General features: G+C 47.9%; 1 protein-coding gene across 2 annotated transcripts in view; it reads right to left on the minus strand.

Moving 5' to 3' along the window:
- Positions 1 to 19,521, minus strand: part of HEG1 (heart development protein with EGF like domains 1) — an 87,105-nt gene that overhangs the window by 41,026 nt on the left and 26,558 nt on the right. The window contains exons 2-8 of one of the 2 annotated variants that reach the window (XM_059391121.1): positions 18,556 to 18,843; positions 16,606 to 16,902; positions 9,972 to 10,325; positions 8,504 to 8,851; positions 4,329 to 4,598; positions 2,358 to 3,701; positions 109 to 225 (exon numbers count right to left, since the gene is read on the minus strand). In XM_059391121.1, the coding sequence (XP_059247104.1) occupies positions 109 to 225; positions 2,358 to 3,701; positions 4,329 to 4,598; positions 8,504 to 8,851; positions 9,972 to 10,325; positions 16,606 to 16,902; positions 18,556 to 18,769 (2,944 nt within the window). In that variant the 5' untranslated portion in view covers positions 18,770 to 18,843. The remainder of the gene's footprint in view (positions 1 to 108; positions 226 to 2,357; positions 3,702 to 4,328; positions 4,599 to 8,503; positions 8,852 to 9,971; positions 10,326 to 16,605; positions 16,903 to 18,555; positions 18,844 to 19,521) is intronic. The other variant, XM_059391122.1, reaches the window with a different exon arrangement.

Consider the following 19,521-nt stretch of genomic DNA (forward strand, 5'->3'; position numbering starts at 1 on the left):
ATTAAGAAAAAAAATCCTACTCTCCTCCACTTTGAAGGGAAATAGTGTCATTGCTGATCTCAATGAGGTAGTGTGGTACAGACCGCTGGGGGTGAGTTTTCCTCTTACCCACACTGCAGTCATCCCCTTGCCAGGAGGGTGAGCACTCGCATCGGTACCCGCGGCCGGTGGGGTCTGCGACGCATTTCCCGTCGTGAAGACAAGGGTTCACGGCACAGCTGTTAACTAAAAACACATCCCGGAATAAAGCAGTTAATCACAGAGGAAATGTAAAAGCAGCTCTAGGTAAATATTTAATTCTTCCGGCTAATATTTGATTTTTGCTTATTTCTGTTGACTTACCCCAAAAGGTCACACCACTAAAATAGAACAGGTTCCTAAGAGGTGCGGAAAAGGTGCGGTGGGGACGGGACCCTGGTGCTAGTTCGTGAGTGGACACATGTGTTAGACATGTGTCTAGACCCCTGGATGCAAAAACCGGTTCAAATCGAGATGCTGCTGACATGCTTCCAGGTCGCTGGGTTGAGGACTGATGGTTATATTGTCTTTGACACTTAGACAAGTCTACCTGAATCCATACCAATTTAAAACACACATCAGGGGGAAGAAGTCCCTGACTAACCATCCTCCCTGCTCCAGGCTTCTCCCCTTTCAAAAAAAAAAAAAAAAAAAAACCCCAAAAATCAAAAATCAAAATATAACCGGGCCTTCACATATGTTGCCATCATTTGGAAAAACATCGAAGTGGGACACCCCGGTGCCCTTTTCCCATAATGTAACGATGAGCCCTCTCTGACTCATTTAGGCCTTAAAGGCACCCAGGCTTCATTGTTCCCTTGGACTCCCAGCTCCCAGAGCAGAGACCAGAACTCTGGATTCTGGTGTCAAGAACCAGCACTGTCATGCTCCAGGTACGTAATGACAGCCTACTAAAGACTTATGCCACATGCTCAGGAGAGTCGAAACCCATCGCATAACTGCATCTCTTCCAAGCAGAAGAATCACTGGTAGAAGGAGAAAAAGGAGGCCGACATCAAGAGTTGCAACACCAAAAACAAAAACCCCAAACAAACAAGCTAACCCTAAAGACGGTGTTCCTATTCCAGAAGACTGCTTTATGTATCCCTAAAATCACCGACAGGAGCACGGCCCCTCCAAAACCAAACTCTGTCCCACTGACACTGTCAGAAAAACCCTCCTGACAGCCAGCCATGATGCTGTTAATTCTGCCCTACAGTTAGTTATCATTGTAATGACTATAATCGGCTCTAAAGGAGATTTGTGAATTATGTTCCATCTGGTCCTGGAATATGTTTGGCAGGAAATGACGCTCCTCCTGGAGTCCCGAAGCATGGCTCCCAGCCTCCACGGAGAAGTCTACTTTTCATGTCCCAGAGATACTCGGGTTGCTGGCACAAAGAAGGCATCAATGCGCCGGGCATGGGGGGCTGGCAGCAGGGGTGGTGATGGCCCTTCTGCCCTTTGGCTGGCCGTGGCCGACTGGCCGGAACTAGGACACTGACTGAGCTCCCTGCTCTAGCCGCTACAAAGCATTCTCTTCTTTCCTCCTTCCTTAAGGCTGTCAGTCTCCCTGTCAGCCCTGCACCAACAGCAGTGTTCCTTCCTCGGGTCTGGACAAGCCAAAGGTACAATTCTGAACATGACATTGAAAGATCTTTCACTCTAATTCCTTCCACTCTTCCTTGAATTATGAAGAGTCACACAAATGGCTTTATTTCTCCCATGCTGTCCACTTTCACACAAATACAAAGATAAGCCCAAGGGCAGTATAAATGGCTCGGATCACCCTATCACTACCGGAAAACATTTGTTCAGCATCCTTTTATGGAACATGTCCCTTTCCTACATTTGTCAACTAGCAACACACTCCCAGGAAGACCAAGGAGCCTAGGCTTTCCTCGGATCCAGAGAAGCCTTCCCAGCAACTGAGAAGAGAAGCTCAGGGCTTTGACCCAGGAGCAGTGGGTAATCACTCCGTGTCTTAGAAAGGTCACCTGAACCTTCTCGAGTGCAGTGTTTCCAAAGTCAGTTCCCACATCACTTCCCTGCTCCAGCCTTGGAAGACTTCAAGGCACCTTAAAAGACTCTTGCCATTTGGGGCATTACAGGCTACACTGGCACTATCTACAGATACCACACACAGCCAATGGCATCCTCCCCTCATGCTTTAGGAAGAGTTCTAGAACTCTGAGGTGAGAAGAAGAGGACTGCCATGACATTATCTGATGAGGTGACAGCCCAGACTCTGACCTACTGCAGAGAGCAGCCCTTACCCCGCGTGCCCACAAATCCCGTGCCTGTGCAGTCCACAGTGTGCTTGTGTGACTGCCTTTTACCTGCGGCTGGAGATGACAACACTTCTGGTGACCGCGTGCTGCTCTGAGCAGCGGAGGTGGTAGATTTAGGAGTCAATACTTCAGCCGTGGAAATGTGTGTGACTGGGAGAGGAGATGTTCTGAGGAGATGTGAAGCCGGGCTGTACTCTTCTGTCACACCAGGCCTTGGGGTCAATCCTTCCGCTGATGTAGGTACAATGGTCAGGGGGATCGATTGGCTGGTAGCATTTCCATGCACCTGGCTCCTTTCTGTGGTGACAGCCCTTTCTGTGGAGAGCTGCGGTGATGGGATTTCAGGGCTGGTTGGCAAGAGATGTTTTTCAGCCGTAGTCTGTACTGTTGTGGGGTCAGCCATTGGATCTGCTCTGGTTGACAAAGGGTTGAAAGGATGAGCGGTCTGGAGAATGGTAGTTGTCAAAGCTGGAGATGTTTGGGGTATGCTGGTCCTCATGGCTGGAAGGGTTTGCTGAGTGGAGGACTCTGTTAAGGTCGAGGGCCTAGGGATCCCTGGTGTAGACCTCACTGTTACAGCTTCGGTGGCCTCTGTGGGCAGAGACTCTGGGCTTGGTGGCTTTGATTCTGTAATGACTTTCTCAGGTTGTGGGTTACTCTGGTTCTTAGGATCTGCTGTTTGACTCTTGGGGAGCATTGCCACAGATAATGCCGTTGTCTCAGTCTGAACTGAGGTCACAGGAGTGTCTCTTGCCCTGGGCAGGACCAGGGTAGGAGGTGAAGGTGGTAGGGTTGTTTGGGAGGCAGACGGTGAGGCAGGGGTAGATGCCGTCAGGGATACTGGTAAGGGCGGTGGTGAGGAAGATATGGGCTTGGGCGCATCGGGAATGGACTGCAGTGGAGGAGCAGAGGCCCTGGTTGATGGTGAGACTGATGAGAACAACTGGTGGGACTGGGACACTGAGGGCAGGGGCAAAGGGGGGCCCAAAGAAGAAGAAGAGGAGTCACGAGTCAATGCAGCATCAGTGTCCAGAAGAACCAAAGTGTTGGGCCTGTTGATGGTGGGTGTGGTGTAGGAGAGAACATTGGCTGTGCGCACAGCCAGCGACTCAGTGGAAGCCTGGGCGTACTCCCTGTCATAGGATGACACATTCCTTCCTCCGGTCTGAGCTTGTGACGAGGAAGAAGAGTCTGAAAGTGAAGAGTTTGAGATCTTAGTAGAAGAGGTAGAACTCTCCCTTAAGTCCGGGGATGAACTATTGTCTGTAATGGAAAGCAATGCCCGTTCTCCTTTGGTGAAAGTGGATGAGACATAGGTGTGGTCTGTGTAGTCACTGGAAGTCCCCTGTTCCATATCCGTGCCACTCACTTGATTGTAGCTAATTCCGGTGACTGCAAATGGAAAAACCAAAGTTAGGTCAACTCGACAAACAAGAAATCTCCCAAACACATGCTACATGCTTTCCTTGGAGAGGCAGTTTTTGATGGCGAGCATTCTGGAGGAGCGGTGTGGGCAGGGAGGAATGTACAGAGTCTGTGCGGAGTGTTTTTGCCAGCTGGGAGGAGTGCGGGAGGTGGCAATGGAAACGGTAATAAATGAGAAGTGGGGCCAGTGGCTGAAGAAGAGGGAATGGGTCCAAATTCCTTCCACATGCTTTTTTTGATAAAAGCAAACTGGTATCTAAAAAGCTCTTAAGACCCCAATAGAACAATTGTTATGTCTAAATGGAAAAAGGAAAACCCTCCCAATTTTCCATTCTGTATAATGATAATGAGATATTTCTTTCCCAGGAGATTGACTTTGGCCACGACTGGCCGGTCTCCTTTATTCCAGGCATCCTGGCAGACAAGATCACACATGGCTGAGGCAAGTGGGGGGAAGTGGGAGAATCCAGAAAGTTCTCTTCGGACAGAGCTTCTAAGGTACTTTCTGGGCTGACAGCAAACTTGATCATTCTAGGACTGTAGGTGCGCTGACAGGGGAGCTGAAGGGATGTGGGCAGAGTTCCTGCTGCTCACCTCCCAGGGCTGGCGAGGCTGCCAGGGAACCTGAGACCAAGCGGGCGTCACCCGTCACGGTCACGTTCCCATCCTGGGTGGCGCTCTCGGTTTCTCTGGGCACTATCACAGAGTGCCCCACTTCCCCTGAGGTCGTGCTGGCGTTGGTGAGGGACCGCAGCGTGCGCTCTCCATTCCCGGTGAAAGTAGCTGAGGTGTGCGGGCCGTGAGCCTGGGACGTCCTCTCCTCCACCTCAGAACTGCCTCCGGGCCCTGGACCGTCTTCAGTGGCTGCAATAGGATTGAAAAGAGATGGCGGGTCAGCGCAGGGCTGGAGCGGCAGCACCGTGCGGGAGTCCCAGGAGTGACCTGGGTTTTCCCGGGTCTTTCTTGACACTCCCACGTGAGAAACCACAATGTGGTGCTCCCTGCAAACCGTCTCAGGACCAAAACCTCAAGAGGAACCGCAGATCAGCATACCCGTTCAGGCGACTGGGACTGCTGGGAAGGTTTACTACTTCGGCGAACAGGATCGATACTGTATTTCTGCTTGGGGATACATAATGGAGCTTATGTCAGGGAAACTGGTGGCGGCAGTGGGGCTGGGGGATGCCCAGCAAAAGACTGACTGGCCCACAGGGGCTTTAGATTTTCTGATGAGGTCCAGGAGGGAGAGCCCTCGCCCCATTACTCAGAAGGATTTTTCCTCCTGGGAGGGTCGGAACTGACATGGGGCTTATCATTCTTCTAGAGCATTAGTTTTTTTCCCTTAACGCATCAGTGAGAAACGCACGGTGGTTAGAGATTAAAGATGGGCTTATTTTCTGTTCTATGTTCTTTTTCTTTTTTTTTTCTTTAATTTTTTTTTTTAAAGATTTTATTTATTTATTTGACAGACAGAGATCACAAGTAGGCAGAGAGGCAGGCAGAGAGAGAGGAAGGGAAGCAGGCTCCCTGCTGAACAGAGAGCCCGACGCGGGGCTCAATCCCAGGACCCTGGGATCATGACCTTGGCTGAAGGCAGTGGCTTAACCCACTGAGCCACCCAGGTGCCCCTTTTTTCTTTAATTTTTAAAAAATATTTATTTATTTGAGAGAGAGGGAGAGAAGACACAACTGCACAGGTATGGGGCACCTGGGTGGCTCAGTGGGTTCAAGCCTCTGCCTTCGGCTCAGGTCATGATCCCAGGGTCCTGGGATCGAGCCCCATGTGGTATTCTCTGCTCGGCAGGGAGTCTGCTTCCCTTCCTCTCTCTCTGCCTGCCTCTCTGTCTACCTGTGATCTCTGTATATTAAATAAGTAAATAAAATCATTTAAAAAAAAACACAAAAAAACAAACCAAAAAACCGAAGTGCACAGGTACAAGCAGGTGGCGGGGGGAATGGCGGTGGGGGGGGGAGAGAGAATCTTCAGCAGACTTCCCGCTGAGCCCAGAGCCCCATGTAGGGCTCAATCCCAGGACCCTGAGATCATGACCTGAGCTGAAGGCAGAGGCTTAACCAACTGAGCCACCCAGGTGCCCCGAGAAAACAAGTTCTTTTCCCATTTCTTATTCCTATTCCCAGACCAGATTAGCTCTTTTTTTTTTTTAGTTTATTTATTTAAGTAATCTCTACACCCAACATGGGGCTCAAACTCATGACCCTGAGATCAACAGTCATATGTTCTACTGACTGAGTCAGCCCGGTGCCCCAGTCTAGCTCTTAAAACCTCATGGAAAACACAGGTAAAGCTGCATGTTAGGGAAGCTCTCTTCATGGTAGGTTTGCATTAAATGGCAGGAACGAGTAGGGGGACAGGGATACACAGCAAGTGCTGAGACAGCCAGGAAGCAGGGAGAGACGTGACCTGACCAAGCTGAAGGGCTTAAGAGACCCATGGGAAGTCCGCCAGGAGCAGCTTGAGGGTTGAGAGTATCTTGTCCCTGGGCAGAAGGGACAAGGTCCAGGCTAGGGAGATTACAAGACTCTTAAATGGAGTTTAGGCAAACAACCCCATCAGGCTTACAGAGTTAAGAAAGCAGAGAGTCGTGGCCTGAAACCGGGGTCTGCCTCCAAGCCCAGAAAAAGGAACAGACCAAGAATTCTGAAAGGCTGGATGGCAGAAGGAGTCTGCTTGGACTGATTCAGAGCAAATGAGATAAAGCATTAGGTGAACTGACGGTGAGCTGGTTTTGGGAATGAGGCTAATCCTTATCTGAACCCTAAGACCTGCTCACCCTGAGATCACCTTTCCCACACAAACCCACTGAGCACGCACCATGGAGTGAAGGGTACTGGTACTCAGGAGATACACACAGGAAAGGAAAGGGCATGGCACCTAAGCTCCCGGTTTGAGAAGGAGAAAACTCTGAGCCCCACGTTGTGAGGGTGGAAAATGAATCCTTTTGTCTAGGAGACAGAGCTTGCAGTTTGCACGCACATACGTAAAAAAGCACAAATATTCCCCACCCATATATGTAGGACTCTTTCATAATAAGCATATGCTTTTCCATCATCAGTCACAATAAATGCTAATTTTCCCCATCAATTAGGACGTTCATATGGGGGAAATGGAGCCCCTATTATCAGTGGAAGAGAGGTACGGATTTAAGCCCCTTATCTGCTTAAATGGTAAATTGTTGCATTTTTGCTTCATTCAGCACACATTTCATCTTAACAAGGTGGCTGAGAATTGTTGGTAAAAATACCCAAAAACATTATTAAAAAGGACCATCAAAGAAAGAGTGTTCTCAAATTGATAAATTGGACTTCATCAAAATTAAAAACCTTTGTGCTGCAAAAAAAACGATATTGTCAGAAAACTAAAAAGAAACCCCACAGATCGGAAGAAAACGTCTGCAAATGGAGTATCTGATAGAGGACTAGGAATACCGGATCCAGACACTATAGAAAGAAACTCCTATGCGAGTAGACTTTCCCCAAAGTGAAAAGACCCTCAACGTCATTAGCTAGAACATGCAAATCCAAAACACCTGGGATGCCACTTCACATCCAGGAGGATGGCCATCGTCACAATAGGTGATCCGCAGTAGGTCCTGGGGAAGGGCCCTGAGGAACTGGAACATTCGCACGTTGCTGGTGGCAATATGAAATGGTGCGGTCACTTTGGAAAGCAGTTTGACAATTCCTCAAAGGTTAAATACAGAGCTACCCTATAACCCAGCCATTCTGAGAGAATGTAAAACACATGTCCATATGAAGACTCTTACCAGAATGTTCACGGTGGCATTATTCACAATGGACAAAAGGTGGGAAAGCCCCACATGTGCGATCACTGAAGAAAGGATGAACTCAGTGTGGCAAATCAGCCACACAAAGGAAGTACTACCACAGGCCACAACAGGGATGAACCTTGAAAATGGTATGCAGAGTGAAAATCACAAAAGGCCACGGGTCGTAGGATTTCATTCACAAACTCTCTAGAACAGGGGCGCCTGGGTGGCTCAGTTGGTTAAGCGTCTGTTTGGCTCAGGTCATGATCCCCGGGGTCCTGGGATCGAGCCCCGTGCCAGGCTCCCTGCTTAGTGGGGAGCCTGCTTCTCCCTCTCCCCCTGCCTGCCACTCTGCCTGCTTGTGCTCTCTATCTATTTCTGTCAAATAATAAATAAATCTTAAAAACAACAAAACCCCAACAACTGTCTAGAATAGGCAAATCCTCAGAGACAGAAAGTAAGTTAGTGGTTGTCAGAAGCTGGGAGGAGGAGAGGATGGGGAGCCAGTGCTGATGAGCGCCGGGTTTCTTTCTGGGGTGGTGGAAGCATTCTGGAATGAGCGGTGCTGGCTGCACAACTCTGCAAATACACCAAAAGCCACTGAAATGCCCAGTTTGGGCAAACTGCACAGAATGTGAATTCTATCTCCCCAAAGCTGTTTAAACAAGGGGGAGGGAGAGCTGCTCTTGAGGAATGTCCAGGCCTGGGGTGAACAACAGTGCCTGAGGACCTTCCAGAAGTTGTGTGATTAAGGCAGGTCTGGGGGCGTGGGGTGGGCTGCAGGGGACAGAAGGACATGGTGATCTGTGTGTGGGAAGGACCGGTGGCAAGATTAGCTCCTGGCAGATGAAGAAAAAAAGTGGGGCTATACAGCTGGAAGAACGGCCTGGGAATGATGACAGCAGAGGGGCCTCCGGAGCGGCTCCGTGACCAGCCCCTCCGCCCTCCAGGGGGGTGCGGTCCTGTGAAGGGGACACTCACTTGAGCGTTCACCACGCGGAGATGAGGAATCCAGGCTCTCTGAGGAGGAGGAGGACAATGACTCGGTGGCCAGTTCAGCATAGCTCCTCTGGCCCGGCGCTCTGTCACTTCCTCTAGACTGGGGGGCAGAGGCTGAGAAGTGGGTCAAAACTGAGGCATTCACAACTTCGGGATAGGAAGTGGAGCTTCCTGTCACATCTGCAGATGTCTTGCTGTTGGTCAGGAACCAGCGCGCCGTGCTGTCTCTGCTTCTGCCCGATGGGACAGGCCTGGACGCAGCCTCCGTTCGAGACATGGGGCTTCCCAGCTCTGCCTCCGAGCTGCTGGCAAGCTGGTCTCCTCCCAAGGCTGGAAGGGGTCAGGGAAACAAAGGCCATGACACAGATGGGAAAGAGATTCCCCAACAACCGAGACGCGCGTCCTCCCTAAGCAAAGATCCCCTTCGCGAGGACCTTGTAGAGTATATATTATATGGGTAACCCGACAGGCATTTTCATAGTCTAGATAATTATTTCAAACCTTTTCGATGTCAATAAGATAGCAATACTAAAAATAAGTGCTGGTGAAGAAGGGAGCTTTTAAAGAGAATGTGCTAAGTAGCAGAGTAACTTGCAGGCTTGGGTGTTTTCTTGTCTTTCCCCCAAAGGGGTCAAAGGAGAGCGGGGGTTACGTCCAACATATATGATGTGCCTACATAAAGGGCTTGCTCAGAGGCATTCTTCTCAATCAATTCCACTAGTAATTCTTTTTTTTTTCCCCACTAGTAATTCTAATTTTCAAGTATAGCAAACAAAAAATAAACTAGAGGGCGTCTACTGAAACGATGAATTTGAAGGACTATACTTTTATCTGCACGTGTTATTTGGAAGAACAATCTGTATATAAACAAACTCAAGCTAGGCTGAAAGAACAGGCCCACTCTCACTGAGGACAATCCCATAGGTGGTAAGAAGACATCCACAGGGCCAGCTCCGAGGACAAGCTCTTGACTCTGCTCTGATCAAGCGACAGGACTGCGCCCTCACTTCTTCATCCCTCTGAGCCTGTTTCCTCACCTATATAAAAGCAGGAGGCATGATGCCTGTCTGATGGACTTCACAATGTTCTCATAAGGATGAAAATAAAAATGTGATAAGGTGGTGTACCAGACAGAGGAGATGGCATTATGCTCCCTTTTATTTTTTTGTGAGATGGCAAATGTTCGTGAAGCCATCTTTCAAGACAACCCAACAGTTTTTTATTTTATTTATTTATTTAAAGATTTTATTTATTCATTTGACAGACAGAGATCACAAGTAGGCAGAGAGAGAGGGTGGGAAAGAAGGCTCCCTACTGAGCAGAGAGCCCACTGCAGGGCTTGATCCCAGGACCCTGGGACCCAGAGGCTTTAACCCACTGAGCCACCCAGGTGCCCCTCAACAGTTTTTTTAAATGCCCATAAGAGACCAAGTGAAGATTAAATACTTACTTGGGGAATCATTTTGCCAGAATCCCACGGAGACCCGGGAAGATGCAAGGCCAAATCCATTTTCTGTGGACGGCTCGATGAATTCCCCATTTCCTGGATTCCTGGTTATTTCCCTATTTCTTTGCAACCCTGCCTCAAAGGGTGAAGAATGGGCCGATACTGAAGTCCTGGCAATTTCAGAGTCCTTGGGGAAATTCTCGGTCTCATTTAGGGGCTGCAGACTGACGGTTAAAGACGGGAGCATCCCGGGGACATCAGTGGGGAGCGTGGTGGCGACATGCTCACTCGCTCTCCGACTCGCCAAGGCACTTGGGAGAATGGTGGAGTTGTTCAGCTCCTCTGTGCTTCCGGAAGCTAAAATGGAAGAAAATGTGCTTTAACACTACTCCAGGGTTTAAGAAAATGAGGGATGTATCTAGATACAAATAATGCTTAATACCTTTTGTTGCACAAATCTAGATAATGTGGACCTAAATATAGATAAACACATTTGACGGCACTCTCTCTTCATGGGATCTGATTCTCATAGAGCTAAGCGAGGAAGTGGTGAGGTCCTTCACTTAGCACAGTGGAAAGCTTTGGCTCTAGCTGAAAGGAAGATGGGAGAAAGCCTCTAGACATTCTTTGCCTTGGTTTTTATAGAGGAAGGAAAAAACTTCTACTCTGGAATTCCAGTTTAGAGATTATACAGGGAGTGGTCATGTGATAAGGCACAGGTTTTTGTTTTGCTTCATTTTAGCCATGTGATCCTTTTGTTCAAACTGATGTAGTAGATTAAAATCCAAATATATAAATGAATAAAAGTAAGGCAGTTCCAGAAGTCCTGCCCCCAGGCCACCCCTGGGGAGGCCAGGGCTCTGCAGACCACAGTGGGAATAATACTAGCCTAGGGCAGTAATTCCGGTCCTTGTCTGCATCTCTACTTTTCCCACCTCACGACCATGTAAACCTGAGGTTTTGAAAGACCATTAACTGAACTGCCTTTAAGAAGTAACAGAACAGGGGCTCATGGGTGGCTCAGTGGGTTAAGCCTCTGCCTTCGGCTCAGGTCATGATCCCAGGGTCCTGGGGTCGAGCCCCACATCGGGCTCTCTGCTCAGCAGGGAGCCTGCTTCCCCCTCTTCTCTACCTGCCTCTCTGCGTACTTGTGATCTCTCTCTCTGTCAAATAAATAAAACCTTAAAAAAAAAAAAAAAAGAAGTAACAGAGCTTCAAGTCAGCAAGACATACTCAATGTTACCACACTGATTTGATTTAATTCCATCCAAAAGTGAACAGGTCCCATAATTACAGTCAGGTTCATGAGGCTTTGGAGACCGGCTCTCAAGCTTACATACCATGCCAGTGGGCCCCTGGGAGATCAAGGACTCCAGGATGGGAACACTTTTTTGATGAAAAGGATGGCAGACACCACTATTAATTGTCAAGAGCCTCAAAAATTTAGTTATAGGCCATTTTGGTCAAAATATGCAGTCTGTTCCACAGAAGAAAGTGGCTTGCTAATGGCTCCTTTCCACAAAGAACTTTCCAAAGGACACCCTAAGAACTGGCCTCCAGAAGGGCACCCTGACGTTCTCATTCCAAACAGGAATAAACCACAGGAAAGCATGGTGAGTGAAAAGAAACATGGCCAGCAAGATCCAAAGGCAAGAAAAAACATTTTTCTTTTTAAGCCAAAAATAATAAAAGTACTTTATACCTTTATAATGAAAGGTTTCAAGCTGTTATTTACGACCCAGAAAGGGACGAATTAAGTTCTCATTATAAATGGTCCTTTAAAGGGGCACCTGGGTGGCTCAATTGGTAGAGTGTCTGAGTCTTGGTTTTGGTTCAGGTCCTGATCTCAGAGTCGTGAGACTGAGCCCCACATCAGGCTCCATGCTCAGTACAGAGTCTGCTTGAGATTCTCTCCCCCTCCCTCTCCCTCGGCTCCTCCCCTGCTTGCACACTCTCTCTAAAATGCATAAATAAAATCTTAAAAAAAAATCGTTCCTTGAAGACCAGTCCTAAGTGCAGCTGTGACCAAAAGCACGAATAAATATTAAATATAGTTAGAGAGGGGGGAGCACAGGAAACACAAAGGTTCCTCTGACTCTTGTACAAACCACATAACCAGCTACGCCTAGTACACAGCCTGCGGCTCTGCTCACTGGGCCTTAAGGAAAGCAAATCGAAGACGCAAGCAATCCACACAGCTAGTGATTGAAACAAAAAAAAATAGACTGAACCCCCAAATAGAGGCCTAGCCTACTTGAACACACCCTTACTTAAAAGCAAAACCAAACAAATAGAAATCCATTAGTATATAAAAAAGGAACGCATAATATAGACATGCCCCAAAGCCTCACTAGCCACTTAGCTTCTCAGGCCTCACGTCATTAGAGTCATCGTCTGACCCCGCCAAGTTACAAGCTCCTCAGTTGCTGGGTGCTCTATCAAAGCACTATTCCTGGTCAACTGCAGGATTTTATCGATTCACTGCACAGTGGCGGTTAACTTGGACTCAGCCTGAGTACCTGTACAGCAAATCAATGGCCACAGATACACAGTTACGGAAATCACAAACATTGAAAGCCACAAAAGGATGATGGTCGTGCTGTCCCTGACCCAGGCTCCATGGAACACTGCTTCATCATCTCACCGCCATTATTAAAAGCTGCCATTTACCGACCAGTTCGATGTGCCAGGGTCTTGCATATACCCTTCTACATTGTGCTAAGAAAGTACCTGATAGACATAATCCCACTGAATTCTCACAGTGAAGTAGTGAGTCCTTCTGTACTGAGTACTTCTATGCAAGAGAGAATGGTTGGTCAAACTCATCGAGAGTCACCCCTTACACTAGTCTCTGTGCTGAATACATCTCGGGAGAAATTTGCCATGTTTCTAGTCAATGGGCCAGCAATATTGGTTATTTAATAACCGCTGTCCCTTGCTCATTACTACTCCTGAAGCACCCATTCAAAAATGGGAAGGCCATCCATTTGGGAGCAGAAACGAGCCAAGTTCCCTAATCTTTAGAACAGGAGGTATAAAGAATGCCCCACTCATCTGATAAAAGTGTATGGGCCATTCCCCAATCCCAGCACAAAATGCTGGAACCTCAGGCGGGCAGCGAATGCTCAACCTTGGTCTGACAGCTGTCCAAGACCTGCCGAACACCCAGCTGAAGCAGCTGATGGTTGAGAAAGATATGCTACATCTACAATCTCCTGAGTTATTTATGCTCTCTTCCTTTACAAAGTGAAATCACCACAAAGCAATTTACCTGGACCACACTGGCTCAGCCACCCACAGACATACTTTCATGAGTTGAGATCCATTATTATACCCTGAGCTCCTACTGAGAATCTATATAAAATATTGCCTTTTAAAGATCTTAAGCACAATTTCCTCAAAACCACAATCGGCGGCATTTTCTATTAGGATTCTCAACACTCCTTACAAGAATAGTGTCTTAGCATTCACGGCCCCCAACACACGCCTGCCTATGGATGAAATTCTGTGCTTACTTTATCTGACAATGGTCTCGCACCCCACCCAGTTTCCCTTTGTGCCCTGGTTTCCAGGAAGCTCAAGGCTAAATTTAGTGTTCAACTGCAGCCATTCTCACACAATTCAACATATACATATCTCTTTCTGCCTTCAAAAGAGAACTTTTCCTGTTAGTTGCTTTACTTATTTATTTTCCCCTCAGTGATCCAATAGCACACGGTCCTTGCAGAACATGTGGAAAGTATAGAAAGATCTAAAGCAGCAAGAAAAATCATTTCAGATGGCTCCTGATCTGTTTTTAAAAATCTGATGTAGCGGTCTGGGCCTATACCTGCTTTAAAGCATACATTCCTGGCATATCACTTATTTTGGGGAGCCGGGAATGCCTGGCTGGCCCGGCTGCAGAAGAGGTTGTGCTGAATCCCTGTTTCTTCGTAGCAGAGCGAGGAGGGACAGGAGCACAGAATACCAAGGCCGGGTGTGTTGGGAGCAACAGAGGCTGGAGCTAGGAAGGATCTTTACGATCATGGGGTCTAATCCCTTCATGTTTCTCCTAGAGAACCCCATCCTCTCTGGACCAGGCTCCGGGCGGCTGTATGAAAGCTTACTTTGAAGAGAGCACAACTCATGGGACTGCTCTAAGTGCCAGGACTTTCCCTGGGTCACATTTACGGGTGGATGGAGTTGCCAAGCGTCAACAGGCACACACCCCCACTCCCACCCGCAGCCCTCCCCCTTCGCTTCCCTTGTACAGAGTACCAGCGGGCGAGGCGCCTCCAGGTCTGCCTCGGGCATGTCCCGCTGGCTCTCAGAGCTCACGCCCTCGTGCCCATCTATCCCGCTGTCAGGCTCAGGCTGCAATAGTAAGCTCCTGGAATGTAGATTTAAGGGCTGGTAGGAGGTACACCAGAGCTCTGGTTCACAGGTGAGCGGTTACTAACCCCACAGAGCTGTGTTTCCCATGTGGCTTCAAGTCTCTCCAGGGAGCAGGGAGGCTGGCAGGCTAGACCCAGATGGGTCATTTAACATTCCCTCATTTGGCAGCACCTAAAGCCTGATGTAGCATCTAGTTTTTGAAAGAGGTGGCCCTCAAGATAGCACAGAATACCCACGTTATAAAAAGGAAGAGAAATGCTCAGTGAAAGACTCAAGGAGTAGGAACGATACGGCAGAACTCTTCAAAACCTAAAGGTAGAAGGTTCTTTTTTCTTTCTTTTTTTTTTTTTTCTTTTAAAGATTTTATTTGTTTATTTGAGAGAGAGAGCATGAGAGGGAAGAATGTCAGAGGGAGAAGCAGGCTCCCCATGGAGCTGGGAGCCTGATGTGGGACTCGATCCCTGGACTCCAGGATCACAACCCGAGCCCAAGGCAGTCGCCCAACCAACCGAGCCACCCAGGTGCCCCTCTTTTTTTCTTCTTCTTTTTTTTTTTTTTTTTAGATTTTATTTTAAGTAGTCTCTATACCCAATGTGGGACTCGAACTTACAACCCTGAGATCAAGAGTTACATGGTCCACCGACTCTGTAAGTCACCCCTACAAGTATAAGGTTCTAAAATGACAAATGCTCAGGGAATTTGAGGGCCAACTAATTTTTTTAATGTTGAAAAATCTAGATGATGACAGAGCCAAGTCCAGTAAAGTTAGAAACATAGGCTTATTTTCAAAATATAAACCACAGTAGTGGGTTGAATTTAAAATATAAATATTAAATGGCCTTGACCAGAATCAAAGTGTAGCTTCCTAGAAAACACTTCCTTTCTACCATTTAGTAAAGCTGGTTGTAAATCACTGAACCACAGACCTTTGAAACTAGAAATAGGCTCATAGCTTTTATCCAATCTAACCAATGTTTAAGAATAATCTTAAAAGGAATCTCCTAAAGACATGAATCATAAATTACATACATACGCAGTCAGCAGAAACTATACATAGTATATAAAGGAGAAACTGCCACTTTAGGTATTCCAGAAAAGATATCCAGGTTCAGTTTTTGCTTTGGTGATATAAACCCAAACCCCTAGTCTTTCAAAGTATCTCTAAATCCTGACCTATGAAAATTTGGAAATGGCAATTTCGGAAGCAACCGAATCTCTATTTCCAAGATGATTTCCAGCCCTCTCTGTCCTGCTTCATCAGGCATGTGGATGAAAACACATGCAGCATACACGGATTCTGAATAAAACCTCAGAGGTGGGAAAAGACAGGCAGAGTTTCCAGCATTCTCTTTGGCCTGTGGCTAGAAGAGCCTTGTGATACTGGGGCACATGCTAACCCCCATTACTTACCAACCGTATGGTGGTCTGAGATGGCAGGGAACTTAAGAGGAGTGATAGACACAGCCTGGATCCTCAAGAGGATCACAGTGCCTCTGGGGAGACGGATGCTGGATACCCTGGTGTGACAGGGTAGACAGCACATAGGCTCAGAGGGCTGAGAACAGGCTTGCTGAAGGGAATACCTGCGCAGAGCAGGGGTGGGGAAGTGGGGAGGTGAGGGTGAGGGGGGCGGGAATGGAGCTTAACTGATGACTAGGAGCTGAAGAGGCAGAGAGGTGAGTCCTCCACTGCCCGCAGTCTTCCATACACGGGCATTTTGTTTTTGTTTTTGTGTTTTTTAAATGATACCTAGAAAAATGTCTATCTGTTATCTTTGCACTTTGTTTTTTTTTTTTTAATGATACCCAGAAAAATGTCTATCTATGTTATCTTTGCCATTGCAATAAGCGATTTTGCAATGATGAAGAAACACAAATCTAACTCCTAATCAAATGACGCAACACTCACCATTTCACTCACCCCAAAGCGTGGCCTCTTGTGCAAGGAGACACACTGACAACTCTCAGTGTACGTGGGGAGAGGGGACAAGCAGGGGATGGTGGACACAAAGGGCCTAGAGCAGCCATTAGACCAACTCTAATGTTCCTCCTTATGCAGTTAAAGAAAACATATTTTAAAGACGGACTTCAGAACAAAGATACATTGTACAGATGGTGGTACTTCTGCCCCCAAATACTTTGCATTTGCCCCTAATACCTTTCCCCCTCAGCCCCTGTGACAGGGATGTTACTAGGGAGCTGTGTGCATCTACTACTTCTATTCTGGATGACATCCGTGTGGGAGGCTGGGTTAGGAGACTCACCTGAGGAGGGCTCTGAGGGAGGGGAGGAAGCCTGAGTCTTGGAGAAAGGCAGCCAGGAAAGCGCCAGGCCTGAGGTGTTTCTCTTCCCTAAGACTGTGATCTCTTCTCCCATCCCCAGAGCAGGAGGAGGGGACTGTCCTAAAACCCAAGTGGCAGCCACTTGGCTGTGCGCCGTCACTTCTTCCGGGAGTCCCTTTCCTCTCTCCAGGGAACCCCGGGATGTTGTGCTCTCTGTGTGGGAAGGGTCAGCTCTTCCTTCAGACCCTGAGCTGGATGGCAAGTGAAGCGTTCCCAGAGCTGAAAGCAGACAGTAACAATTACAATTCCATCAGCAGACCTCCAAATGTCTGAGTAATGGGTAGTGGGCTCACCTCTGACCTCTGTGAGGAGAAATGAGGAGCAATTATTCATTCTACAACAAATTCACTCCTGAAGGAGAGACCACAAACCAAGACAAAGCCTGTGTTCAGATCTCACCAACAAAGACAGAATTTTCAGTGGTCAAGTTATTATAAAACGGGCACAATGAAGCTAAGTGTCAGACGATATGGAATCAAAGATCCGATTCTGATCCCCATGACTCGTCACTCACATTCCACAAAGCTGGTCTCAGAACTGACTTAAAGTCAACATAAACAAAATCTCCAATATCTGCATGACCAGCACCTCCAGGCAGCACCCTGGGCAGTTCTAAGCTCTACGTCCATCACTCATGAATGGAACATAAAATATTGTCCTTTGCACTCCTTATAGCATTGAGTCCCCCACCCGAACTCCTGGGGAAACCATGGGGTCATTTTTGATGGCTTCACCCTCTACTTTTAGGCTGTCACCAAGTTGTACCAATTTTCCTTTGTGAAGAGTCTTTACCAATCCCTTCTCTCTGCACCTAAGGCCACGAGGCCGTAGATCTTAGCACCCGGATCTGCCTGGGTGGTCCCCTGACTCCAGGTTCCCTCTGCCTCATCTCCCACCCTAGATGTCTTCTACCTGCCTGCCAGCTGACTTGTCCCCAGATTTGCTGTGATCATGTCACCGCCCTATTTAAAATCCTTTGGTGACTCTTCCTACCACACCAAATCTAATTGGCCTGGTCTTCAAAGTTCTCTGTGACTGCCCCAACCCCCTCCACACAGCTGTCCTTTCCTCCAGGTGGGACCGACCCCCTCCCCATGGGAAGCCGCTGGCCAGCCAGCCTCACAAAGAGACCCAGCTTCTCTTCTTTCCTCACGTGATCTGTGCACCCCACTCTTCAGCTACTCCTTCTACCTTGCTCAGATGCACAGAGAGCCTCAAATCCCAACCATAAAACCTATGAGCTGTTTGACCTAGACACCTCAGATTAATTAACTTCTCTACCTTCCGTTTCCAAATTCTTCAAAAGAGGATAATGTGACCTCACTGGCTTGCCATGAGAACTGAAGGAACAGATGTGTGGGTGTGCAGTAAGTACCCAATTGGTGCCACTTTTCTTTGTCCTCCCTTCCCCAGGCAAATCTTGCACATCCAGCCCCAGCCCCTTCTTGAAACCCTTCGTGACAAGGTGCCAACCTGGTGAGCTGTGCAGATTGAAGCAGGAACCACCGTTGGAACCACGTGCACACAGAGGCAGCTATGTGGCCCATTGGGCCAGACCTGGCACCTCCCTCGGAGACTGCGGTGTGTGGCACAGTCACCAGTGTCACTGGGATTCAGTCTGGCCACAGAATGTCAATTCCACGGGACTGCTCAGGCCTCCAGACAAAATCTGCACCCTCACGCGGACTATGTTGCAAACTCGCTCAATCACAGCGAGCCACAGAGGGCGTCCGAGCCGCACAGCCCAGGACCCACAGCCCAGGACCCTGGATGGGCCTGGGGCTCAGGCTGGGGAAGAGGGAGATGCAGAAACTTCGTTTTCCAGGAGGGGACATACCTGTAGGAAACAGGCCATCACTGGCACAAACTCACCTCTGGTGAGGCTCTGGGAAGTCAGAGCCGTTGCTGTGTCAGCCCCAATGGGGGAAGTGGTGAAATTTGTCTTCCAGGAAAAGTTGTTTCTTCCTCTAGCATCTGCTGCTTTGGTCTGTAGAGTGATGTTTTCTGGAGCATCTGAAGAAGTATGGTTCTTTGTGGGGATCTGAGTCCTCATAGCCTCCTTGGAAACCACTGTGGAAAAGTCCATTTGGTTCTGATCAAAGGTGATGTTTTCTATGTGGGATTCAGTGTTAATTTCTGTCCAACTGCTCTCTTCAGCGGCTGAAACAATAAGCAAATAGATCAGTAAGAACTTGCTGGCTTCTGAAAAAGAAGGAAACCTTCAGAAAAGCCATGAGCAGATGTATCAGTGAGGAAGTGGATTCAGATCGAATCATTTCACCTTTCTTTTTCCCCCTTGGGAATTGTTCTGACAGTCCAGTGGGAGAAATTATGAAGCAACAACACCAAGTAGGATTGAATTTTACAGGAAGTGGAATAAATGATGGAAACCACTAGAAGAAGACCAGTGTGGAGCTCAGGGGAGAGCACCTCAGGGGACTGGGCAGGCTCAGGAAGGGGTGTGGGTGGTACGGGTCAGGTGTGATAGCAAGGAAGGAAGCACTTCTGAGCATCAAGATTGTGAACTGTGTTTCCTGTGTGGTAGAAGGTAAAAGCAGACAGCTCTCTATCCTGACACCCACTCTTGCAGGCAGGGGATCGTGGCTGGGACAGACACAATTCTGGAAAATCTGTGAAGGATTTGGCCATATTATCAAAACCTTAGTAATATCAATAGGTTTGATGCAGTGATTCTGTTTCTTTGAATTCATGCTAAGGCAATACTCAAGAATGTGAAGAAAAATTTAGCTGCACTGATATTCATGATGTCATTGTTTATAATAGCAAAAAAGGAAGGAAGGAAGGAACAAACAAAACTGAAAATCCTACAGTAGGAGA

Source organism: Mustela nigripes, chromosome 2 (genome assembly GCF_022355385.1).
Source record: "Mustela nigripes isolate SB6536 chromosome 2, MUSNIG.SB6536, whole genome shotgun sequence".
NCBI classification, from domain to species: domain Eukaryota; kingdom Metazoa; phylum Chordata; class Mammalia; order Carnivora; family Mustelidae; genus Mustela; species Mustela nigripes.